The sequence below is a fragment of the Xenopus laevis genome, chromosome 9_10S, assembly GCF_017654675.1.
Source record: "Xenopus laevis strain J_2021 chromosome 9_10S, Xenopus_laevis_v10.1, whole genome shotgun sequence".
Lineage (NCBI taxonomy): Eukaryota > Metazoa > Chordata > Amphibia > Anura > Pipidae > Xenopus > Xenopus laevis.
This window is the reverse complement of record NC_054388.1, coordinates 107,979,197-108,001,237: the sequence shown is the minus strand read 5'-3', so window position 1 is coordinate 108,001,237 and position 22,041 is coordinate 107,979,197. Positions and strand designations below refer to the sequence as shown.

The 22,041-nt window shown below is 42.1% G+C and overlaps 1 protein-coding gene across 3 annotated transcripts in view; it reads left to right on the top strand.

The window, feature by feature from the left end:
* The first annotated feature begins 19,111 nt into the window (after window positions 1-19,111).
* tgfb1i1.S (transforming growth factor beta 1 induced transcript 1 S homeolog) overlaps window positions 19,112-22,041 on the top strand; it is a 35,840-nt gene continuing 32,910 nt past the window's right edge. The window contains exons 1-2 of one of the 3 annotated variants that reach the window (XM_041578134.1): window positions 19,112-19,361; window positions 20,870-21,032. In XM_041578134.1, the coding sequence (XP_041434068.1) occupies window positions 20,984-21,032 (49 nt within the window). In that variant the 5' untranslated portion in view covers window positions 19,112-19,361; window positions 20,870-20,983. The remainder of the gene's footprint in view (window positions 19,362-20,869; window positions 21,033-22,041) is intronic. The other 2 variants (XM_018237586.2, XM_041578135.1) reach the window with 2 other exon arrangements.

Genomic DNA, 22,041 nt, shown 5'->3' with positions numbered 1-22,041 from the left:
TTGAGAAGCAGATACTGATACCGTGTCTATTCCCAATATCCACTGAGGGGCACAGACTGATGTGTCTATACCCAATATCCATTGAGGTGCACAGATTGATGTGTTATCCATTGAGGGGCACCAACTGATGTGACTATACCCAATATCTTTTGAGGGGCACAGACTGATGTTTTATCCATTGAGGGGCACAGAATGAAATGTTATCAATTGAGTAACAGAGACTGATTAGTGTATACCCAATATCCAGACTGAAATGTTATCTACTGAGAAGCAGATACTGATGTGTGTATACCCAATATCCATTGAGAGTCAGATGCTGATGTCCGGTACATCTATGTTGTGTGTAGCACCATGGTCCTAGAGGAACGTTGTTTCGTTTGACTGTGTACTGTACAAACATATATGGATGAAATGACAATAAACTCACTCTTGAAACTCACTCTTGATGTGTGTGTAACCAATATCCATTGAGAGTCAGATGCTGATGTGTGTATACCCAGTATCCATTGAGAGCCAGATACCGAAACATTAGTATGTGCATCTTATATACATTAACAGAAACCAAAGTGAGTTATACAAAGAAAACTAAAGCAGCTCACAAATGATGAATTCATCATGTGCTTAGAGCCATGTGTTAAAATCCCGGGATTCCCCAGGTGCCCAATACTTTGAATACAATAGACAGAGGAAGAGACTGGGATAGGGCTGGTTTTGCATCATCATTCCATAAACTGACTCTCCTTATTAAATCACTTCCTCTTCCAACTGAGAAAGCTCCTTTCCTCCAGTCTTGTTGGATATTATTATAGTCTCTTGTTGTCTTCTCCAACCAAAAAGGGAAGATTCATAAGATTTTAATATTGGAATTGTGTATATATCCATAGCTTGATCCCACTAAGGCAATATTTCTGAGAAAGGTTTCTAATTTTTTTACTAAGCAGAAGAACATCAGAGCAGCCTCTTTCGACTACTTGGTGGTCAAAATGGTCAGTAACTGACCAACAAACAAACTTCATTCATATTAACAGTACATGTATCCCTTAATATCTAGGAATAAATACAAAAAAAACAATGAATGTACATTGTAAAAGGGCTTAGAATAGCCCCCTCATCAATTTTATGTTCACAGTAAGGGCACATGATAAGATTCGGGGAGATTCAGTCGCCTGTCGACAAATCAATTCTTCTTCGGGCGACTAATCTCCCCGAACTGTCTTCCCACCGGCTGGAGGGATGGCTGGAGGGATGGCAGTTGGCAACTACAGGCAACTTAGAAAAAACAAAGCGCTTCGAGTGCTAGAATCGAAATCGCCAGCGGGAAGGCTTTTCAGGGAGATTAGTCGCCCGAAGAAGAGGCGATTTGTCACCGGGCAACTAAATCTCCCCAAATCTTAGCGTGTGCCTTTACCCCAAAGGTTTACTCATCCTTTTAATTTATCTGGTTGCTGCACTGCATGTTTTTCAGTTTTTTAATCTCTCTCTAATTTTTTAAAGCGATGGTATCAAAAATACAATTTAAAGAAAGATTTCTGCATATTGTATGTGTAGTTATATTTGCTTTCCTGCAATAAAATCCCCTCAATTTACCAGGTTAGTCTAAATTGTGCTGCCCCAAAGCTTAACATTTAATTATCTCTCAACTCTGTTCCATCTCTGATTCACTTCCATTTGGGGAGGGGAGGGTGTTGTAAGTAATGTATCAGTGTTTGCAGATGACACAAAATTATCAGCCCAATTAATTCCATCCAGGATGTGGCATCCTTGCAACATGATCTTGACAAACTGGCAATCTGGGCAGCTAAGTGTCAAATGAGATTCAATGTTGATAAATGTAAAGTCATGCACCAGGGATGTAAAAATATCCACTTATACCCTTAATGGGACTGCACTAGGCAAATCCATAATGGAAAAGGACCTTGGAGTCCTTGTAGATGATACACTTGTCTGTAGCAAGCAATGCCAGTCAGCAGCATCAAGGGCAAATAAGGTCTTGAGTTGTATTAAATGGGGCATAGAGTCAAGGGAGGAGGGGGTCATTCTTCCACTGTATAGAGCACTTGTAAGGCCCCATCTAGAATATGCCGTACAGTTTTGGTCTCCATCACTCAAACAGGACATTATTGTATTAGAGAGGGTACAGAGAAGGGCAACTAAGCTGGTAAAGGGAAAATCTTAGCTATGAGGAAAGACTGGCCAAATTGGAGATGTTCATGCTGGAGGCGCTTAAAGGAGAAGGAAAGGTTAAAACTAAATAAGCTTTATCAGAAAGGTCCATCTAAATATACCAGTAAACCCCCAAAGTAATGTTGCTCTGAGTCCCCTGTCAAAAGAAACACTGCATTTCTTTCCTTCTATTGTGTACTCATGGGCTTCTGTATCAGACTTCCTGTCTTCTGCTTAAACCTCATTGCCCTGGGCAAGAGCATGCTCAGTTTGCTCCTCTCCCCCCCCCCCGCTCTACTGTAATCTGAGCCCAGAGCAGGGAGAGATTTAGGCAGGAAGTGATGTCACACCATGTTAATACTGCAGCTCCTATCCTAAACAAACAGAGAGTTTCTAGAGCTGATTACTCAGATATGGTATAACATTCTACAGAATAGATATAGCATTCTGGCTTGCACTATTGCAGCTAATCTATTGGCAATAAAATGCCTCCGTAGCTTTCCTTCTCCTTTAAGGGGTGATATGATGACTATGTATAAATATATAAGGGGATCATATAATAATCTCTCTAATGCTTTATTTACCAGTAGGTCTTTCCAGCTGACACAAGGTCACCCATTCCGATTAGAAGAAAAGAGGTTCCGCCTAAATATTGGGAAGGGGTTTTTTACAGTGAGAGCTGTGAAGATGTGGAATTGTCTCCCTGAATCAGTGGTACAGGCTGATACATTAGATAGGTATAAGAAGGGGTTGGATGGCTTTTTAGCAAGTAAGGGAATACAGGGATATGGGAAATAGCTCATAGTCCAAGTTGATCCAGGGACTGGTCCGATTGCCATTTTGGAGTCAGGAAGGAATTTTTCCCCCTCTGAGGCAAATTGGAGAGGCTTCAGATGGGTTTTTTGCCTTCCTCTGGATCAACTGGCAGATAGGTAGTTAATAAAAAAAAAAAAAAGGTTGAACTCGATGGACATGTGTCTTTTTTCAACCTTACTTACTATGTATTTGCTTTAACCTATAAATTTGCAGTCTCTGTCCGTGACTTTATCATACTCAACTTTGGCAATTATTTCTCTTATCCCTAACGCCGCAGAAAATAAAGCAGATCTAATACCGCACTACTACTACAGGCATAAGACCTGTTTCCCAGAATGCTCTGGACTTGGGGATATCCAGATAATGGATCTTTCTGTAATTTGGATCCTCATCTTAACCATCAAAATGGATATGGCTCATCTTTCACACACTGAATTTATTGCACAAGGCTAAACTTTCAGCATCTAAATAGCAGCAATGATCCAGGACTTCAAACTTGTCACAGGGGGTCACCATCTTGGAAAGTGTCTGTGACACTCACATGCTCAGTGGGCTCTGATTGGCTGTTGAGAAGCTAAGCTTAGGGCTCGTCACTAATTATCCAGCAGAAAATGAGGTTGGTCTGTTATATTTCTGGCCGACTTCTTTAGTCAAGCTTTAGTTCTCCTTTAAGTCTACTAGAAAATCACTTAAACATTAAATAAACCTAATAGGCCGGATTTGCTTTCAATAAGGATAAATTATGGGGCAGATTTATCAAGGGTCGGAGTTCGAAATTAAAAAAAACTTCGAATTCAAAAAGACCAATCGAGTAGAGGTTTTTGGGGGTCGAAGTGGTCCGTATTTGGCCTGCTTCGAATCGTACGATCGAAGGAATATAGCCTTCAATCTACTTCGATTCAAAGTTTTCCCCCCCAAAAACTTCGATCTCTCTAACTCGACCAATTGCCTCCATATAGGTTCTAGGAGGTCCCCCATAGGCTAAAACAGCACTATGACGGCTTTTAGGTGGTGAATGGTCGAAGTTTTAAAGAGACAGTACATGATAAATTTCGATATTTGAATTTTGAAGTTTTTTTCAACTTCGAATTGAAGTTGGACTATTCCCTAGTCAAAGTAAACAAAAAATAGCTCGAAGTTTGAAGTTTTTAAGTTCAAAAACTCACTTCGACCCTTGATAAATCTGCCCCTATATCTTAGCTTAGTACAAGCTACTGTTTAAAAGGAAACACTTATTGACTTATTTGATTATTATGGAGTCTATGGGAGACGGCCTCTCTGTAATTCTGAGTTTTCTGGATAATGGGTTTCCTGATAACAGATCCCACACTTGTCAAAGGAAGCAGAGAGGAAATGAAGACTGAAGAAGTAGCAGGAAGTATGTAGATAGGGCAGAATATTGAGGAAGCAGTGGGAAGGAGCGACTTCAGAAAACGAACCGCCACGTGTGATTAGCGCCGGCGATTTTTAATTTTAAGTCGGCGCAGAGTCAGAGAAGGCGTTTGGGTAGATTGGTCGCCGCACAGTGGCGGAACTACCGGGGGAGCAGGGGGTGCGAGCAGGCCAGGGCCCGCATACCCCCTCAGGACCCCCCGGTAGCGCCGCACCCCTCTGAAACCAACCCGGCAGCGCGCCGTACAGAGGGGGCAGGGCCCATCTGCGCATCACGCACCAGGGCCCGTCCCCCTCTAGGAATGCTCCTCACGCCGCAAAGATGAGGCGATTAGTCGCCAGCCGACCCAAATCTCCCCAAAACACCCAGTGTGGCATACCCTAATATGTCAAAGAGCAATACATCAAAGTAATGCAAATGAAGGTCTTTAAAATACCAGAGTTGGATCATTATCTTCAGGAGGACACAGGGTAACACAACTGTGTCCCCATTTCTCCATTTGAAAGGACATCCCAGGTCCACCTGAAACCAGTTAAATTGATATTGATACTGGTGAACCCTGGAGATACCTAGAGGGTTCCCATCATGGCCAGTGCCAATGGGTACTTGCCCCTAAAGAATCAAGTGCAGATGACCCTTAAAGGGTCACAGGGTCAGGCAAAATTAATAACCCATCACCTCTTATCTGAGGCAGGGCTGTATTTATACAATATATATAGGCACTCAAAGGCTTGCACCTAGGGCAGCAGCTTTGAAGGGGCAGTCATTGGGTGCCCATATCAAAATGTAATTTTCTTAAAAATAAATGATCTCCCCAGCCTCTGCCAGACCTTACTGTCTAAATCTGGGCGAGAAGTAAGAGGGGTGTCTGACTTGGGGGGCATCCTTAGGTACTGCCTATCCCCACCCAAGAATTTTTTCATTTTAATGCAATGCTCATCTATAAGCGAATTACTGAATTGGTACAAATAACCTTTATGTTGCCACTAATGGGTAGTAACACGGAAATAGATGAGCTTGTAAAGCATTTATAAGTGGTAAATATTGTCAGTTTGCAAGCCTCTGTGTTTATGGTACTGACCTGCTTGATGTTGTTCCTACTGGTAAGGCTGGGAGCACCTTCACACACTGGGACACAAGTCATTGAGACTTGGGGGTCATTTAATTCACTTTAGGAACAACCGTTCTGTACTCACTGCAACATTCCAAAGCAGCCAGTTATTGCAATGCTCTTATTGCCTCTAAGGCAGAAGATTTTAGACTTTTGGGGGCTCCAGTCCCTTCTTCTGATTCACTAATTGGTCAGGACCACTCTTAAGGTGACCATAGATGTTACAAGTACGATCTTTCCTGGAAAGATTGTTTGTTTCAATACACACGTGTAGAGTCAGATATACAGATAGAAACAATAGAATTCTACCTGTATCTGACCATTCAGCACTAACAATGGCTGATGTTTCGGATCGCTTCAAAAGCGCCCGATTAACGTTTTCCGGCTGGCCCAATCAATGAGGCGGCCAATATCCAAATCTTCTGCCGATATAGTTTGGCTTTTCTCCCACTATACACTCACCAAATGTTGTGCGAAAATTAGTTTTGTCCAATATTATTGGCGCGTCTATTGTCACCTTTAGGCTGGCCATTCATGATAAGATCTGCTATTTTGGCCAATTTCAGGCCGATACAAACTTTTGGTCAGTGGCGTAACTATAGAGGAAGCAGACCCTGTGACTGCAGGGGGCCCCAGAAGGTATAGGGGTCCCATGAAGCCCTAATTCATATAAAATCTCAATGAATATTAAACAGGTCAACCTCTAGACATTTTGGAGGCCTGAAAAATGATTTGCTGTGGGGTCCAGTAATATCTAGTTACTAGGCCAATGATTAGGTCAAAATTGCAGCAGTTGGATCGAGCACAGCATGAACATGCAGATGCGGTCCTTGATCCGATGGGTAAATCTAAAGTTGGACTAGGGGGACACCCCTCCTTGGCCCAAGGGTTGCCATCTTTTCTGGAAACAAATACCAGCCTTCCTATATTTTTATGTTTTTTTCCTATAAATAACATTGGCATAAAGTAACATTTTTAACGGCCAGGCCGTTAAAATACCGTCCAGGTGGCAACCCTACTTGGCCTCCCGTCCTGGCCACAAACACCTCTACACCCTTACCCCACCAGTGTGCAATGCACTGGTATAGCTATAGAGGAAGCAGACCCTGTGGTTGCTGGGGGACCCAGGGAACAGGGGGGTCTGCTTCCTCTATAGCTGAAAAGTCTGGGCCGACGGGGCTTTCCAGGTTTTTTCCCGGTGTCCCACCAGTCCAGTCTGACCCTGGCTAGATCAAACCTACCAGATGAATCTGGCTGGACGTTCAGGCCTGTTGTCTGGCAACATACACAACTGCTGACTCTTGAAAGAACAAGTTTCCAACTTCACAACCAGGTGGCAGATAAATGTCTAATCAATCATCCTACTGTAGTTCCAAGCTTATCTAGGTCAACACTGAGGCGTTTGCCTCAACATTCATTCTACTTGTCTTCCAGGCTGAGTTTCTAGGAATATATATATATAACAGTAATCATATATATATATATATATATATATATATCTATATATATATCTATATATATATATATATATATACATATATCCATATCTAAAGACATCTTGAGAAAGGCTCTAGAGGGGAGCCGAAACGTCGATCATTATGCCATAAAGAATAAAGAATTATATACAAATCCTTGGAGTGCGCTACCAATTTTTCTCGTTTCTGCATTTCAATCCCAGGAGCAGCACCCGGGCGGATGATTAAGGAGTTAATTGGAGGAGTGTGGATCTGTTTGGTTGGCATATCTAAAGACTATATATATATATATATATATATATACAGTATATATATATATATATATACTACACAGTAGCTTGTACTTGATCCCAACTAAGATATAATTAATCCTTATTGGAAATAAAACCAGCCTATTAGGTTTATTTCATGTTTACATGATTTTCTATCACACTTAGGGCAGAGACAGAAAAGTAGATTCGGGGGAGATTTAGTCGCCCGACGACAAATCGCCTCTTCTTCGGGCGACTAATCTCGCCGAACTGCCTCCCCGCTGGCTAGAATCTAAATTGTCAGCAGCATGGCACTCGGAGCGCTTTGTTTTCTGAAGTCGTCCGCAGTTTCCTCGTGAGGCAGCTTCGGGGATCAAATACAAGCTACTGTTTTATTATTACAGAGATTTAAAAATTTGGATTATCTGGATAAAATTAAGTCTACGGGAGACAACCTTTCCATAATTCGGAGCTTTCTGGATAACTGGTTCTGAATATCTGTACTATGATTTAACCATGTGAAATGAAATGCTTTATTTTAGAAATGCTAAAGAAACTCTGGGCCAAATTGTAGTTGGAAGGAGAGCAAATTAGGCTCATTGGGGCTCATTTATCAACACTGGGCAAATTTGCCCACGGGCAGTTACCTATAGCAACCAATCAGTGATTAGCTTTTTAAAGCCAGCTGTAAGTAGAACAATGAATGCAGCAATCTGATTGGTTGCCATGGGTTATTGCCCATGGGCAAATTTGCCCAGTGTTGATGAATGACCCCCATTGTTTGGGATACACTGAACTAACCAGTGCTTATGAGTAGATAAAACAGTTTTTGTACCCAGTATTTGTATTATGCCTATTAAATTATTCTTAGCCTTTACAGTGGCTTACTGGCACTAATAGCCGCAGCTTGCTATCTGCAATTATTCCTAAACCTTTACCTTTGAACATGTAATTGCTTTGCCGTATGTATGTTGTGGGTTGCTGTGTGGCCTGTAACACTAGGACAACACGGACACGCTCTGCTTAATTTATTGTTTTGGGGTATACAGTAGGTAAAAGCTGTCAGCACTTTGTGATAACAAGTATGGTATTTATCAGCCCGAGGACAGTAAGTACATGTTGGCCAGTGTGCACCAGACGGAGCTGGAAATGTGAAAGTGTCAGGCAGCGAGGAAACATTGGCAATAATTGTGTAGATGATAAACTAGAATTGGTGCAGTTTATTCCTTGGTTGGGAAGGTACATTAAACACTTTAGCAATATCACACCACACACATAAAAATACAGTATATATTGGGGAAATAGTAAGATGGCAATGGAAAGTGACCTTAGCTTTTATGCTGAGAGCAAAGCCTGGTTGGGTCATTTCCAAAGCTGCTGCCTATATTAAATGACATCTGTGGTGGGCAAATTATTTGAAGGATTGTTAAGGGATCACATTCAAAAATTTGTCCTAGTCAATGGCATTATGAGCAGCAATCAGCATGGCTTTATGAAGGATAGGTCATGTCAGACAAATGTGATTGCTTTTTATGATGAGGTAAGTAAGATGCTGGACAGTGGGGGGGCAGTAGATGTGATCTATTTGGATTTTGCCAAAGCGTTTGATACTGTGCCCCACAAACGACTGCTTTCTAAATTAAGGTCTGCTGGGCTTAATGAAGTCGTTTGCACATGGATAGGAAACTGGCTACAGGATCGGGTACAGAGGGTGGTTGTTAATGGGACATTCTCTACTTGGAGTAAGGTTTGTAGTGGGGTCCCCCAGGGCTCAGTATTGGGTCCACTTTTATTTAACTTGTTCATTAATGACTTAGGGGAGGGTATTGTAAGTAATGTATCCAGGGGCGATCCTGGCCCCTCCGCCACCTGAGGCAGCAGCAGTTGTTGCTGCCCCCCCTCCCATGGAAATTCGCTTTTAAAGTACCAGGAGCAGCATTTTTGCTGCCCCTGGTACCTAGTGGGGCGCTGCCGCCTGAGGCGACAGCCTCAACTTGCCTCATTGGCGAAGCACCCCTGAATGTATCAGTGTTTGCAGATGACACAAAACTATCCAGCCCAATTAATTCCATCCAGGATGTGGCACTTGCAACAGGATCTTGACAAACTGGCAATCTGGGCAGCTAAGTGGCAAATGAGATTCAATGTTGATAAATGTAAAGTCCTGCACCTGGGATGTAACATTATCCACTTATACCCTTAATGGGACTGCACTAGGTGATATACTTGGCTGTAGCAAGCAATGTCAGTCAGCAGCATCAAGGGCAAATAAGGCCTTGAGCTGTATTAAAAGGGGCATAGAGTCACTGGAGGAGGGGGTCCCACTGTATAGAGCACTTGTAAGGCCCCATCTAGAATACGCTGTACAGTTTTGGTCTCCATCACTCACACAGGACATTATTGTATTAGAGAGGGTACAGAGAAGGGCAACTAAGCTGGTAAAGGGAAAATCTTAGCTATGAGGAAAGACTGGCTAAATTGGGGATGTTCACGCTGGAGAAGAGGCGCTTAAGGGGAGATATGATAACTATATATAAATATATATACATAGTGAACTGCAGTGAATAGGGGTCCCCAACCGTATTTAATTATGAGTAGGGATGGGCGAATTTGACCTGTTTCGTTTCGCCATGTCGCCGACGCCCATTAAAGTCTAAAAAAATTTGCGTCTTTTTTTTTGACGCACAACGCCATACAAGTTTGCAAGACGCCATATAATTTTTGCAGCAAAACAAGGAGAAAAAATTTGCCCATCCCAAATTATGACATTCAAGAGTTGGAGGGCAATGGAAGCATGAAAAAGTCCTTGGTGGTGCCAAATAGGGGGTTTATTTGGGTATTTGAAGGTCCCTATATGGACTGGCAGCCTACATTGAGGCTCTGTTTTACAGGACACTTGTTTCTTATGCAACTAAAACTTGCCTTCAACCTGAAAAATAAGCACCTGCTTTGAGGCCACAGGGAGCAACATCCAAGGGGTTGGTGAACAACATTTTGCTTGTGTGCCACTGGTTAAGGATCATTGTATCCTCATATTTTTCCTTCCTTCTAGGTGCAGTGTTTGGAGCATCAGGAGCCATAGATGATGTTGGGGCAAATCCTCCCTTTGTAAGTACCCTTACCAAGAAGGACAGTCGGTAGCACCTCCCAGTGTTTCTGGTACTGACCCAATTAATGCTGCTCCTTACCGATATGACGAAAAATAAACACAATCATAAGGAACGTTACACACATACATGAATATGGAGCATTGGGGTGTGGGGCCTTTGAGAGCCAATTTATAAATTACCAGTAACCAATGAATCATACTGTTTTTCCAAACTCTCTGGATCAGCGAAACCTGAAAACCTGAAAAACTTTAGTATTAAGAAATGTTTTAGGTTTATGACCTTATAGTCATCCCAAAGAGGTCCATCTTCTTCCCAATAAAACAATTTCCACATTCTTCTATGAATTGTATGAAACTGCTGACTCCTGAGGTGTGTCTCACTCATAATTGCATGTGTCTTTTTATTAAAAGAAAAGAATGTGTGGCAATAATTGTCCATTATTTTCCGGGTTGGATTTGGAATGATGGGAATGTTCTACTGTATACATCTTGTTGATCTATCATGGTCTACCTAGCTTCTTGCTGCTGAGAAAAGATTTGATAAAGATTTCTAATTGTTTTCTTAACCAGAAGAACATCAGCCTCTTTCTTTCTCCTGACAACTTCCTTGACTACTTGGTGGCCAGCAAGTGGTGCTTAAGGCAGAGATCCCCAACCAGTAGCTCGTGAGCAACATGTTACTCTCCAAACCCTTGGATGTTACTCCCAGTGGCCTCAAAGCAGGTGATTATTTTCGAATTCCAGGCTTGGAGACAAGTTTTGGTTACATAAAAACCATGTGTACTGCCAAACAGAGCCTCAATGTAGGTTGACAATCCACATAGGGGCTACGAAATCACCAATCACAGCACTTATTTGGCAGCCCAAGAACATTGTTCATGCTAGTGTTGTTCCCCAACTCCTTTTACTTCTGAATGTTGCACATGGGTTCAAAAGGTTGGGGATCCCTGATCTACGGCCTTTCTGCTGCTGTTTGTATACTTCATAAAAATCATACAGCATAGCAATGGAATGGGGAAACTGAGCATGGTGGACTTGGAGAACTTACTATGGGAGCTGGGGCAGTTACTATTGGACCCTGGGCATCTATATCTGTCAACACCACTATTCGGTCATGTTTTTCCATCTCTAGACCTACATATATCTAAGAAAATGTATAACAGGAAAACCCCTGCAACTAAAGGACAGTTAAGGGGAGATTTGGGGTGAGTGCTTATTTGTGCCCTGGGTACCCCTGGAACTATAGCAGGGTGACTGTTACCCCAATGTTTCTATATATCTGTAACCTTGTTATGAGCTAAGGGGGCCCAGTCTGAAGGCCAGTTAGGGGGAGATTTGGGGTGAGTGCTTATTTGTGCCCTGGGTACCCCTGGAACTATAGCAGGGTGACTGTTACCCCAATGTTTCTATATATCTGTAACCTTGTTATGAGCTAAGGGGGCCCAGTCTGAAGGTCAGTTAGGGGGAGATTTGGGGTGAGTGCTTATTTGTACCCTGGGTACCCCTGGAACTATAGCAGGGTGACTGTTACCCCAATGTTTCTACATATCTGTAACCTTGTTATGAGCTAAGGGGGCCCAGCCTGAAGGTCAGTTAGGGGGAGATTTGGGGTGAGTGTTTATTTGTGTCCTGGGTACCCCTGGAACTATAGCAGGGTGACTGTTACCCCAATGTTTCTATATATCTGTAACCTTGTTATGAGCTAAGGGGGGCCCGCCTGAAGGCCAGTTAGAGGGAGATTTGGGGTGAGTGTTTATTTGTACCCTGGGTAACCCTAAGAACTATAGCAGGATGACTGTTACCCCAATGTTTTTATATATCTGTAACCCAGCTATATCTGTAAAGTCCATCATAAGAAGGTTAAAGGAACAGTAACATCAAAAAAATAAGTGTTTTAAAGTAAATAAAATATAATGTAGTGTTGCCCTGCACTGGTAAAACTGATGTGTTTGCTTCAGAAAAACTATTATAGTTTATAAATTAAGTATAGTAAACTAGTAAATTAGTAAAAAGTTGCTATTTAGCTGTGGGGGCAGCCATTCAAAAGAGAAAGTTTCAGGTTACATACTGTAGCAGATCTGTAGAATTAAAGGGCAATGACACACGGAGATATTAGTTGCCTGCTGTTAAAACATGAGTCGCTTCACCCTACTCAAATCTCCTCGCAAGGGAACTTCAGATAAACTTTGGAAATTTTTTTCAAAATGAACCAGTTAATAGTGCTGCTCCAGCAGAATTCTGCACTGAAATCCATTTCTCAAAAGAGCAAACTGATTTTTTTATATTCAATTTTGAAATCTGACATGGGGCTAGACATTTTGTCAATTTCCCAGCTGCCCCAAGTCATGTGACTTGTGCTCTGATAAACTTCAATCACTCTTTACTGCTGTACTGCAAGTTGGAGTGATATCACCCACCTCCCTTCCCCCCCCCAGCAGCCAAACAGCAGAACAATGGGAAGGTAACAAGATAGCAGCTCCCTAACACAAGATAACAGCTGCCTAATAGATCTAAGAACAACACTCAATAGTAAAAACCCATGTCTCACTGAGATACATTAAGTTACATTGAGAAGGAAAAATGGCAGCCTGCCAGAAAGCATTTCTCTCCTAAAGTGCAGGCACAAGTCACATGACCAGGGGCAGCTGGGAAACTGACAATATGTCTAGCCCCATGTCAGATTTCAAAATTGAATATAAAAAAAGCTGTTTGCTCTTTTGAGAAATGGATTTCAGTGCAGAATTCTGCTGGAGCAGCACTATTAACTGATTCATTTTGGGAAAAAAAATTTTTCCCATGACAGTATCCCTTTAACCAACATGATTGGCATTATTGCCTGTGGAAAAGCGTTTTCAGGAGATTAACGTGGGCAACAATTCTCCCCATTTGCCACTGACCGATGGTGTTCTACAAAGCTTATCTGTTAACCACTGTTTATCCCGTGTTGTTTAGCCCCATTTCAACTGCCCACATGGCTACACAGCAGCTTATTTCTATAAAATAGTAGAGTTTCTGAAGCAAACACAACAGTGCAGGGCAACAGTACATTATATTTTATTTAATTTAAAACACTTTTATTTTTTTGTTGTTACTGTTCCTTTAATCTCCACTTATGACCTTACCTCTAAGTATGTTCCCTCTAAAGTGCTTTCCTATACTGAGAAGCCAATTAGACTCGTATTTAAAATGACCAAAAACACTAAGGCGCATATTTATAAAAATCCAAATTTTGCCATGTATTTTAATAAAAAGGTCAGACCAAACTAGAATCCACAATTGGACTTTATTTATTATTAAACAAAACATGATTTAATCAGATCTGGGACAAACATAAAAAAAATCGAGCGAAAATCCAAATTGTACCATTTTTAAGTTTTTTCCCAACTCACACGATTTTTTCTGTTTTTTTCCAAAGAAACTTCCAAATAGGATAGGGACCTCTCCCATTGACTTATATACAACCTTGATAGGTCTGAGATGCTGGATTTTCAGATTCTGACTTTTTCGATCCTCAGGGTGTAATAAATCTTGAAAAATTTGATTTTTTTTTCCCAACAATTTGCATTTTATAATAAAAACAACTTGAATTTTTCGAGTTTTTGGCATTCAGACTTTAATAAATAACTCCCAAAAAGATAAAAGGGATTTATTGTGGAGTAGCTATAGAGGAAGCTGATCTGAGAGTGACGGGCACAAGCGGCCAGGGGTGGGTCCAAGCAGGTTTGGCTCTGAAGATTCTTTTTGGAGACGGCACTAGTGATGTGCGGGCTGACCCTATACCCATGGGACCCGCGGGTCAGACGGGTTCCGGCCAACTTCGCACAATTCGTCGTGGGTGGTGGGTGCTTGTTGAGCTCTTCTCCTGCTCTACCTGCCCACCACCATCAAACGCTGGCTTACGAATTTCCGGGTTCATCTTTTACAGACGCTGCGTCTGCTCGCCCACCCCTTTTGTGACATCATCAGCGGGGTGGGTCTATAAAAGGAACCCGCAAGTGCGGATGTGGGCAGGTGCGGGCCAAGGGAGGGCGGATTAGGGTCGGGGAAATCCCGACGCACACATCACTAGACGGCACCAAGTAAACGTGCCTTTCCTTCTCCTTTAGGGCAGAGACACACGCTGCTATTTCGGGAGATTAGTTGCCCAGTGACAAATCATTACTTCTTTGGGCGACTAATCTCCCCGAACTGCCTTCCCGCTGGCTAGAATATAAATCGCCGGCGGAGTGGCACTCGGATCGCTTTGGCTTTCCAAAGTCGTCTGAAGTTTCCTCGTGAGGAAAACAAAGCGTTCCGAGTTGCTGGGTGACTAAACTCCCGAAATAGAATATATTAAATAAATGAAAAAGACAGCTATTTCGTTGTACTGCGCATGCGTTTTTTTCCTGGGAAATTTGGAAACCAAAGAAGCAGTAGGAGGATCGCTCTGTGGTGCTCGCTGGAAGAGCTTGATTATGGAGCACTAGCCGTTCGGTGCAAGTGAAAGGAAGCGCATGAGTGTTATCTTCTGAGAGGGAGGGGGTGACAGAGGACCCTGGGTACCCTCAGGGTAAATCCGGCCCTGAAACCCAGGCTGGTACCGTTTTCTGCTGGGAGCACCAGCCCGGAGTGTTGGGTAACTACAATCACTGTTTGCTGAGGGAATTGTTTCCAATAAATACTTAGAATGCTAATGGATAGTGTAGGACTCACGTACAATGAGAGGTCTTGACGTGGCACGTGAGCTTACATATTTTGGCCAAAGTGTGGTACTAACACTTCATTTTATGTAATAATTATTTTTAAAGGCAACCCATGACAATTTTTCTCTTTGTGTATCAATCACTTGGGGGTGCCTAACTTTTGGCACCCCCAAGTATAAAAAGACTTTCTTTCTCCTTCGAAATCTATATCTCTCAGAGGTGGCGTCTCTCGGTGCTCTCCCCTTTTTTACTAGCGGAGAGAGAGTTAACCAGATGCTGTAATGGTTCTAATTTGCATGCATTCTCTGTAATTACACGTTGTATCTTCCCAACCAGAAAAACTGGCTGGATGAACTTTTAGGGCAGAGACACAAGTTCAGATTCGGGGAGATTTAGTCACCCGGTGATAAATTGCCTAATACATATACAATTTCAATAAATATTGGTAAAACCAGTCAGCCTCTAGACATTTTTGTGGCCAGCAGATTTTTGCTCCAAAATTGCCTGAAATTGAGGAAAGTCATGGGAAATGCAAGAATGGGACAGGAGACTGGGGTACAGAGCCCAAAATCTTTTAACGCCTGACTTCTAAATAAATCAGTCCCATTGCATGCTGGGTATTGTAGTCTTACATTAAACTTGGCAGTCTGTTAAACAAAAACGACATTACCCAACATGCACTGAGAGACACAGGCTTGGCACATTAGGGCAAGAAAAGTCTTTGGCTGGTTTCCAAATTACAAACCAGCCAAAGGCCCAAAAAGTAACCCAAATCTGTACCTTGGCTAGTTTGAACTTTCAAAACTCGCCGGGGCTTTAAATAAGTAGCCCAATTTGACTGGAAACTCGCCAACCCTGGAGAGAGGTGACCAGATATTGCATAGAGGAAATCTCACCCCTGACCCAAACTCCCCCATTTGTTAAAAGCGCCACCCCTTTTGCAGCACTCCACTGGCCCACTGCTTAAACCAGACTTCTTCTGTCCCCCCCACTACCTGATGCTAATAGTGCAGTCTAAGCGAGTGGGCATTTAAAGGGGCCACAAGCCCACAATTGATGTAGTGTCCCTCTGAGCACTTTTGTAGTTTACAGCAATATTCCATTTTAGAGCTTTCTGAGATATATGAAGTTTCAGGTCACTAATACCAGGATTTCAGCTCAGGAGATGTCAGGGTGTTGGTGACCCCGTCTATTTAAGTTTGGGATTCAGTTAACCATAGGGTTCCTGGCTCTCAGTTAAGGCAAAAACCTGGTATATGCAAAGATGTCAGAAACCACAGGCTAGTAAGTAAAATACAAACCATCTGGCACTCATTTACATGTCCATATCGGACCCCTGATCTGATCCCACACAGACCTGAATGTGTATGTTAGAGAGACCCACACACATTAAGACACGTGTTTCATGAGATCCAATGTGTGTATAGTACAATACCACCCCATAATTATAATGCCTAATGCTTTGGGTGTAAGTGATTAACTTGGGATTATATTTTAGGATATTTAATATATGTAACAACAGTGCCTCATTATTATTATTATGTATTTATAAAACGCTGACATATCCCACAACAATGTACAACACATTCATATAATGCCAAGATTAAAGGTTCCATGTACAGTAAAATATAAGTCTATTGTCCCTTCTATTTCCATGCAGATTTGTGCTCTGTACAGACTATGAGCAAACTTAGGGGACTGTTCCTGCTGAATTGTGCTTAGTACAGGGAATACCTATGCTGCCATAGTTTTATGGGATCTCTCTGTACAGACTATGAGCAAACTTAGGGGGTTGTTCCTGCTGAATTGTGCTTAGTACAGGGGAATACCTATGCTGCCATAGTTTTATGGGATCTCTCTGTACAGACTATGAGCAAACATAGGGGACTGTTCCTGCTGAATTGTGCTTAGTACAGGGAATTCCTATGCTGCCATAGTTTTATGCAGGATCGCCATCAGAAATCACAGGGCCCCATACGATAAAATTTCCTGGGCCCCCCGAGCTGTGCCCACTGCAAGCCCCACCTACAGGTCCGCCCCCACCACACAGTAAAAAAACAAAAAAAATATTGGTGGCTAGGGTTCCCACATGTTAAAAAAAAATTAAAAAGATATTGGTGGTCAGGGCGCCCCATAAAAAACATTTATGGCCAGGGCCCCCCCATTAAAAAATATTGGTGGCTAGGACCCCACATGAGAAAAAAAAATTGATGGCCAAAATTGGTGGCCAGGGCCCCCCCCCACATTATAAGAAAATTGGTGGCCAGGGCCCCTTAAATGTCCATGCCTTCCCGAAGTCAGCAGCACTCAGAAAGATGGGGGGCCTGGGTAATCAAGTAAGTGTGGCATGGCCAGGCCCCCCTTACTCTCGGGGCCCCCTACAACTCCCCCCCCCGATGGCTGCCATAGTTTTATGGGATCTCTCTGTACAGACTATGAGCAAACTTTGGGGACTGTTCCTGCTGAATTGTGTTTAGTACAGGGAATACCTATGCTGCCATAGTTTTATGGGATCTCTCTGTACAGACTATGAGCAAACTTAGGGGCTGTTCCTGCTGAATTGTGCTTAGTACAGGGAATACCTATGCTGCCATAGTTTTATGGGATCTCTCTGTACAGACTATGAGAAAACTTAGGGGCTGTTCCTGATGAATTGTGCTTAGTACAGGGAATACCTATGCTGCCATAGTTTTATGGGATCTCTCTGTACAAACTATGAGCAAACTTAGGGACTGTTCCTGCTGAATTGTGCTTAGTACAGGGGAATACCTATGCTGCCCTGGTTTTATGGGATCTCTTTGTACAGACTATGAGCAAACTTAGGGGACTGTTCCTGCTGAATTGTACTTAGTACAGGGGAATACCTATGCTGCCCTGGTTTTATGGGATCTCTTTGTACAGACTATGAGCAAACTTAGGGGACTGTTCCTGCTGAATTGTGCTTAGTACAGGGAATACCTATGCTGTCATAGTTTTATGGGATCTCTCTGTACAAACTATGAGCAAACTTAGGGACTGTTCCTGCTGAATTGTGCTTAGTACAGGGGAATACCTATGCTGCCCTGGTTTTATGGGATCTCTTTGTACAGACTATGAGCAAACTTAGGGGACTGTTCCTGCTGAATTGTACTTAGTACAGGGGAATACCTATGCTGCCCTGGTTTTATGGGATCTCTTTGTACAGACTATGAGCAAACTTAGGGGACTGTTCCTGCTGAATTGTGCTTAGTACAGGGAATACCTATGCTGTCATAGTTTTATGGGATCTCTCTGTACAAACTATGAGCAAACTTAGGGACTGTTCCTGCAGAATTGTGCTTAGTACAGGGAATACCTATGCTGCCATAGTTTTATGGGATCTCTCTGTACAAACTATGAGCAAACTTAGGGGACTGTTCCTGCTGAATTGTGCTTAGTACAGGGGAATACCCATGCTGCCATAGTTTTATGGGATCTCTCTGTACAGACTATGAGCAAACTTAGGGGACTGTTTCTGTGCAGGTAGTTTAATGTAAAAGGGGTTGTTCTCCTTTAGATTAACTTTTGTATGCTAGAGACGATATGCTGAGAAATCTCTAATTGTTTTTTCTTAATTACTATTTGTGGTTTTTGAGTTATTTAGCTTTTTATTCAACAGCTCTCCAGTTTGCCATTTCAGCCATCTTGTTGCTAGGATCCAAATTACCCTATCAACCAGGCATTGATTTGAATAAGAGACAGGAATATGAATAGTAGAGGCCTGGATAGAAAGAGGAGTAATAAAAAGTAGCAATAACAATAAATTTGTAGCCTTACAGAGCGTTTGTTTTATGAAGTCAGTGACCCTCATATGAACCAGGAAAGAATCAGAAGGCAAATAATTGAAAATCTATTAAAAAAAAATGAAGCCCAATTGAAAAGTTGCTTAGAATTGGCCATTCTATAACATAAGAACAGTTAACTTAAAGGTGAACCGCCCCTTTAAAAACCAATGGCAGTTCCAGGTACAGAAGGAGAAGAAGTGAAAGTGATGGGCAATAGAGGGACAGTTATTTGAGACACTGGCAGCAACTATTCCCAGTACAGTAGGACACAGTTCTCGTCCTGGCCAGTAGGTGGCGCTAGTAACTAAGCAGTAGGCTTTATAAATACAACTGAGCGCTCGTTTTCCGGCCGGCAGGTGTCGCTCGCACACAGGGTTGACACTACAGCTCCCAGGGTGCCACGCGGGGCCGGAAATTGTGTCAGAATCTCGAGTCCGGGGCCCCGAGAGTGCCCATACTAGGTTCCCTATGTCGGGGGACTGTGGAGGATCCTGAGGGATTAAGTTGCGCTCTCTGTTCCGCGCAGTTCCGGGAGAGCGGGGGGCTGATGCTGCTAATGTTAGTATTTACACAAGCGCCCGTTCTGGGAGCTTCCCGCCGAAACCTCGAACTAGCTCTCAGCCTGCTGTCCAACTGCTGCTTCGACAGCTGAGAAACCACGCCCCACTCATCCACTGGCAACGCCCCCAACCGGGGACTCTGCGCCAGCCACAAGGGCACGCCCACTCACGTCTGCACGCCTTCCTGATCCACAAACCACGCCCACCACCGCGCCCAATAGAGGCGTGAGTTCTAGTGAATTCTGCCCAATTCAGGAAAATATTTTATTTAACTTTCAGTGTGTTATATAGTGTCTAATTCTAAGCAACGTTGGTCTTTTTTTAACAGTTTTTGAATAATTTGTCTTTTTTTTCTGACTCAGCAGTTTTCAAATGAGGGTCACTGACCCCATGTAATCAAAACAAATGCTCTGTAAGGCTACACCTGTATTCTTATTGCTACTTTTTATTACTCCTCTTTCTATTCAGGCCTCTCCTATTCATATTCCAGTCTCTTATTCAAATCAATGCATGGTTGCTAGGGGAATTTGGACCATAGCAACCACATGGCTGAAATTACAAACTGGAGAGCTGCTGAATAAAAAGCTAAATAACTCAAAAACCACAAATAATAAAAAATGAAAACCAATTGCAAATTGTCTCAGAATATCCCTCTCTACATCATAGTAAATGATCATTTAAAAGTGAACCCCTTTAAAGGAACAGTTCAGTGTAAAAATAAAAACTGGGTAAGTAGATAGGCTGTGCAAAATAAAAATGTATCTAAAATAGTTAGCCAAAAATGTAATGTATAAAGTCAGGTGGCCCCTGTAGGGGTATCTCTGCTTCTTATCTCCCCCTCGGTTGCTCAGACCCACCCACTCAGGGCCCCTATATTTGGAGTGAACCCCTCCAAAGTCCGACTTGCCTTCCAGAGGATATCACAAAGGGCTTTGGGCCTAGCTTGTTGCCTCCATAAGTCTCTATGATCTGATTGGTTTTCTGGTGGGCCCTAGGAGACCCAGGTAGAATTGCGCTGTAGTTTCTTTATAGTTAAAGGGGTGGTTCACCTTTAAGGTAACTTTTATTATGTTATAGAACAGCCAGTTTTAAGCAACTTATCAAGTAGTTTTTATTATTTATTTTTTTATAGTTATTTGCCTTTTTCTTCTGACTCTTTCCAAACAAAAACAAATGCTCTGTAAGACTACACATGTATTGTTATTGTATTACTTTTTATTATTCAGGCCTCTCCTATTTATTTTCCAGTCTCTTATTCAAATCAGTGCATGGTTGCTAGGGGAATTTGGACCCTAGTAACCAGATTGCTTAAGATGCAAAGTGAAGAGCTGCTGAATAAAAAGCTAAATAATTCAAAAACCACAAATAATAAAACATGAAAACAAATTGCAGATTGTCTCAGAATATCACTCTCTACATACTTAAAGTTATCTCAAAGGTAGAGACAAGACCTTGGTGACTATCACTATGGAGCCTGAATTTAAATATAATCTATTTCCATTGCAGGTGAAAAAACTCGGAGGGATCCCAGTGCTGGGTAAGGCACAATATCTGTGTTTGCTTTGTGTTTCTGACTTTATAGATCAGTGATCCCCAACCAGTAGCTCGTGAGTAACAAACATGTTGCTCTCCGACCCCTTCGATGTTGCTCCCAGTGGCCTCAAAGCAGGTGATTATTTTTGAATTCCAGGCTTGGAGGCAAGTTTTGGTTGTATAAAAACCTGGTTTATAGCCAAACAGATCCTACAAAATCCTAGCATTTATTTGGCGCCGCACCACCAGGAACTTTTTCCATGCTTGTGTTGCTCCTCAACTCTTTTTACATTGGAACATGGCTCACTTGTAAAAAAAAAACAGGTTGGCGACCCCTGTCATAGAGCATTCATAGGATTATTTGCATAGGTACTGAGGCTGGGGTTCTGATTTCAAACACTATTTGCTAAAAAGGCACCGACTTTCCTTAGAGCTCCCTGTAAAAAAAAAAATCTGTTTGTGCCTTAAACGGGTTGTTCAACTTTAGTATTTTATAAATCCTAAGCAACTTAAATCGGTTTTCATTTTTTTCTATTTAAAGGGGTGGTTTCCCTTCAAATTAACTAATGGCCAGTTCTAAGCAGCTTTTCAATTGGTCTTCATTATTTATTTCTGATAATTTTCGAATGATTTGCCTTCTTCTGACTCTTTTCAACTTTCAAATGTGAGGTCACTGATCCCATCAAAAAACAAATGTTATGTAAGGCTACAGATGTATTGTTATTGCTACTTTTTATTACTCCTCTTTCTATCCAGGCCTCTCCTATTCATATTGCAGTCTCTTATTCATATCAATGCATAGTTGCTAGGGTCATTGGGAGTCTAGCAACCAGATGGCTGAAATTACAAACTGGAGAGCTGCTGAATAAAAAGCTAAATAACTCCAAAACCACAAATAATAAAAAATGAAAACCAGTTGCAAATTGTCTGAGAATATCCCTCTCTACATCATACTAAACGATCATTTAAATGTGAACAACCCCTTTAATAGTTTTTGAGTTATTCCCCTTCTTCTTTTTCTTTATCTTTCCGTCTTTCAAATGTGGGATCACTGAACCCATCTAAAAAACAAATGCTCTGTAAGGCTACAAATGTATTGTTATTGCTACTTTTTATTACTCATCTTTCTATTCAGGCCTCTCCTA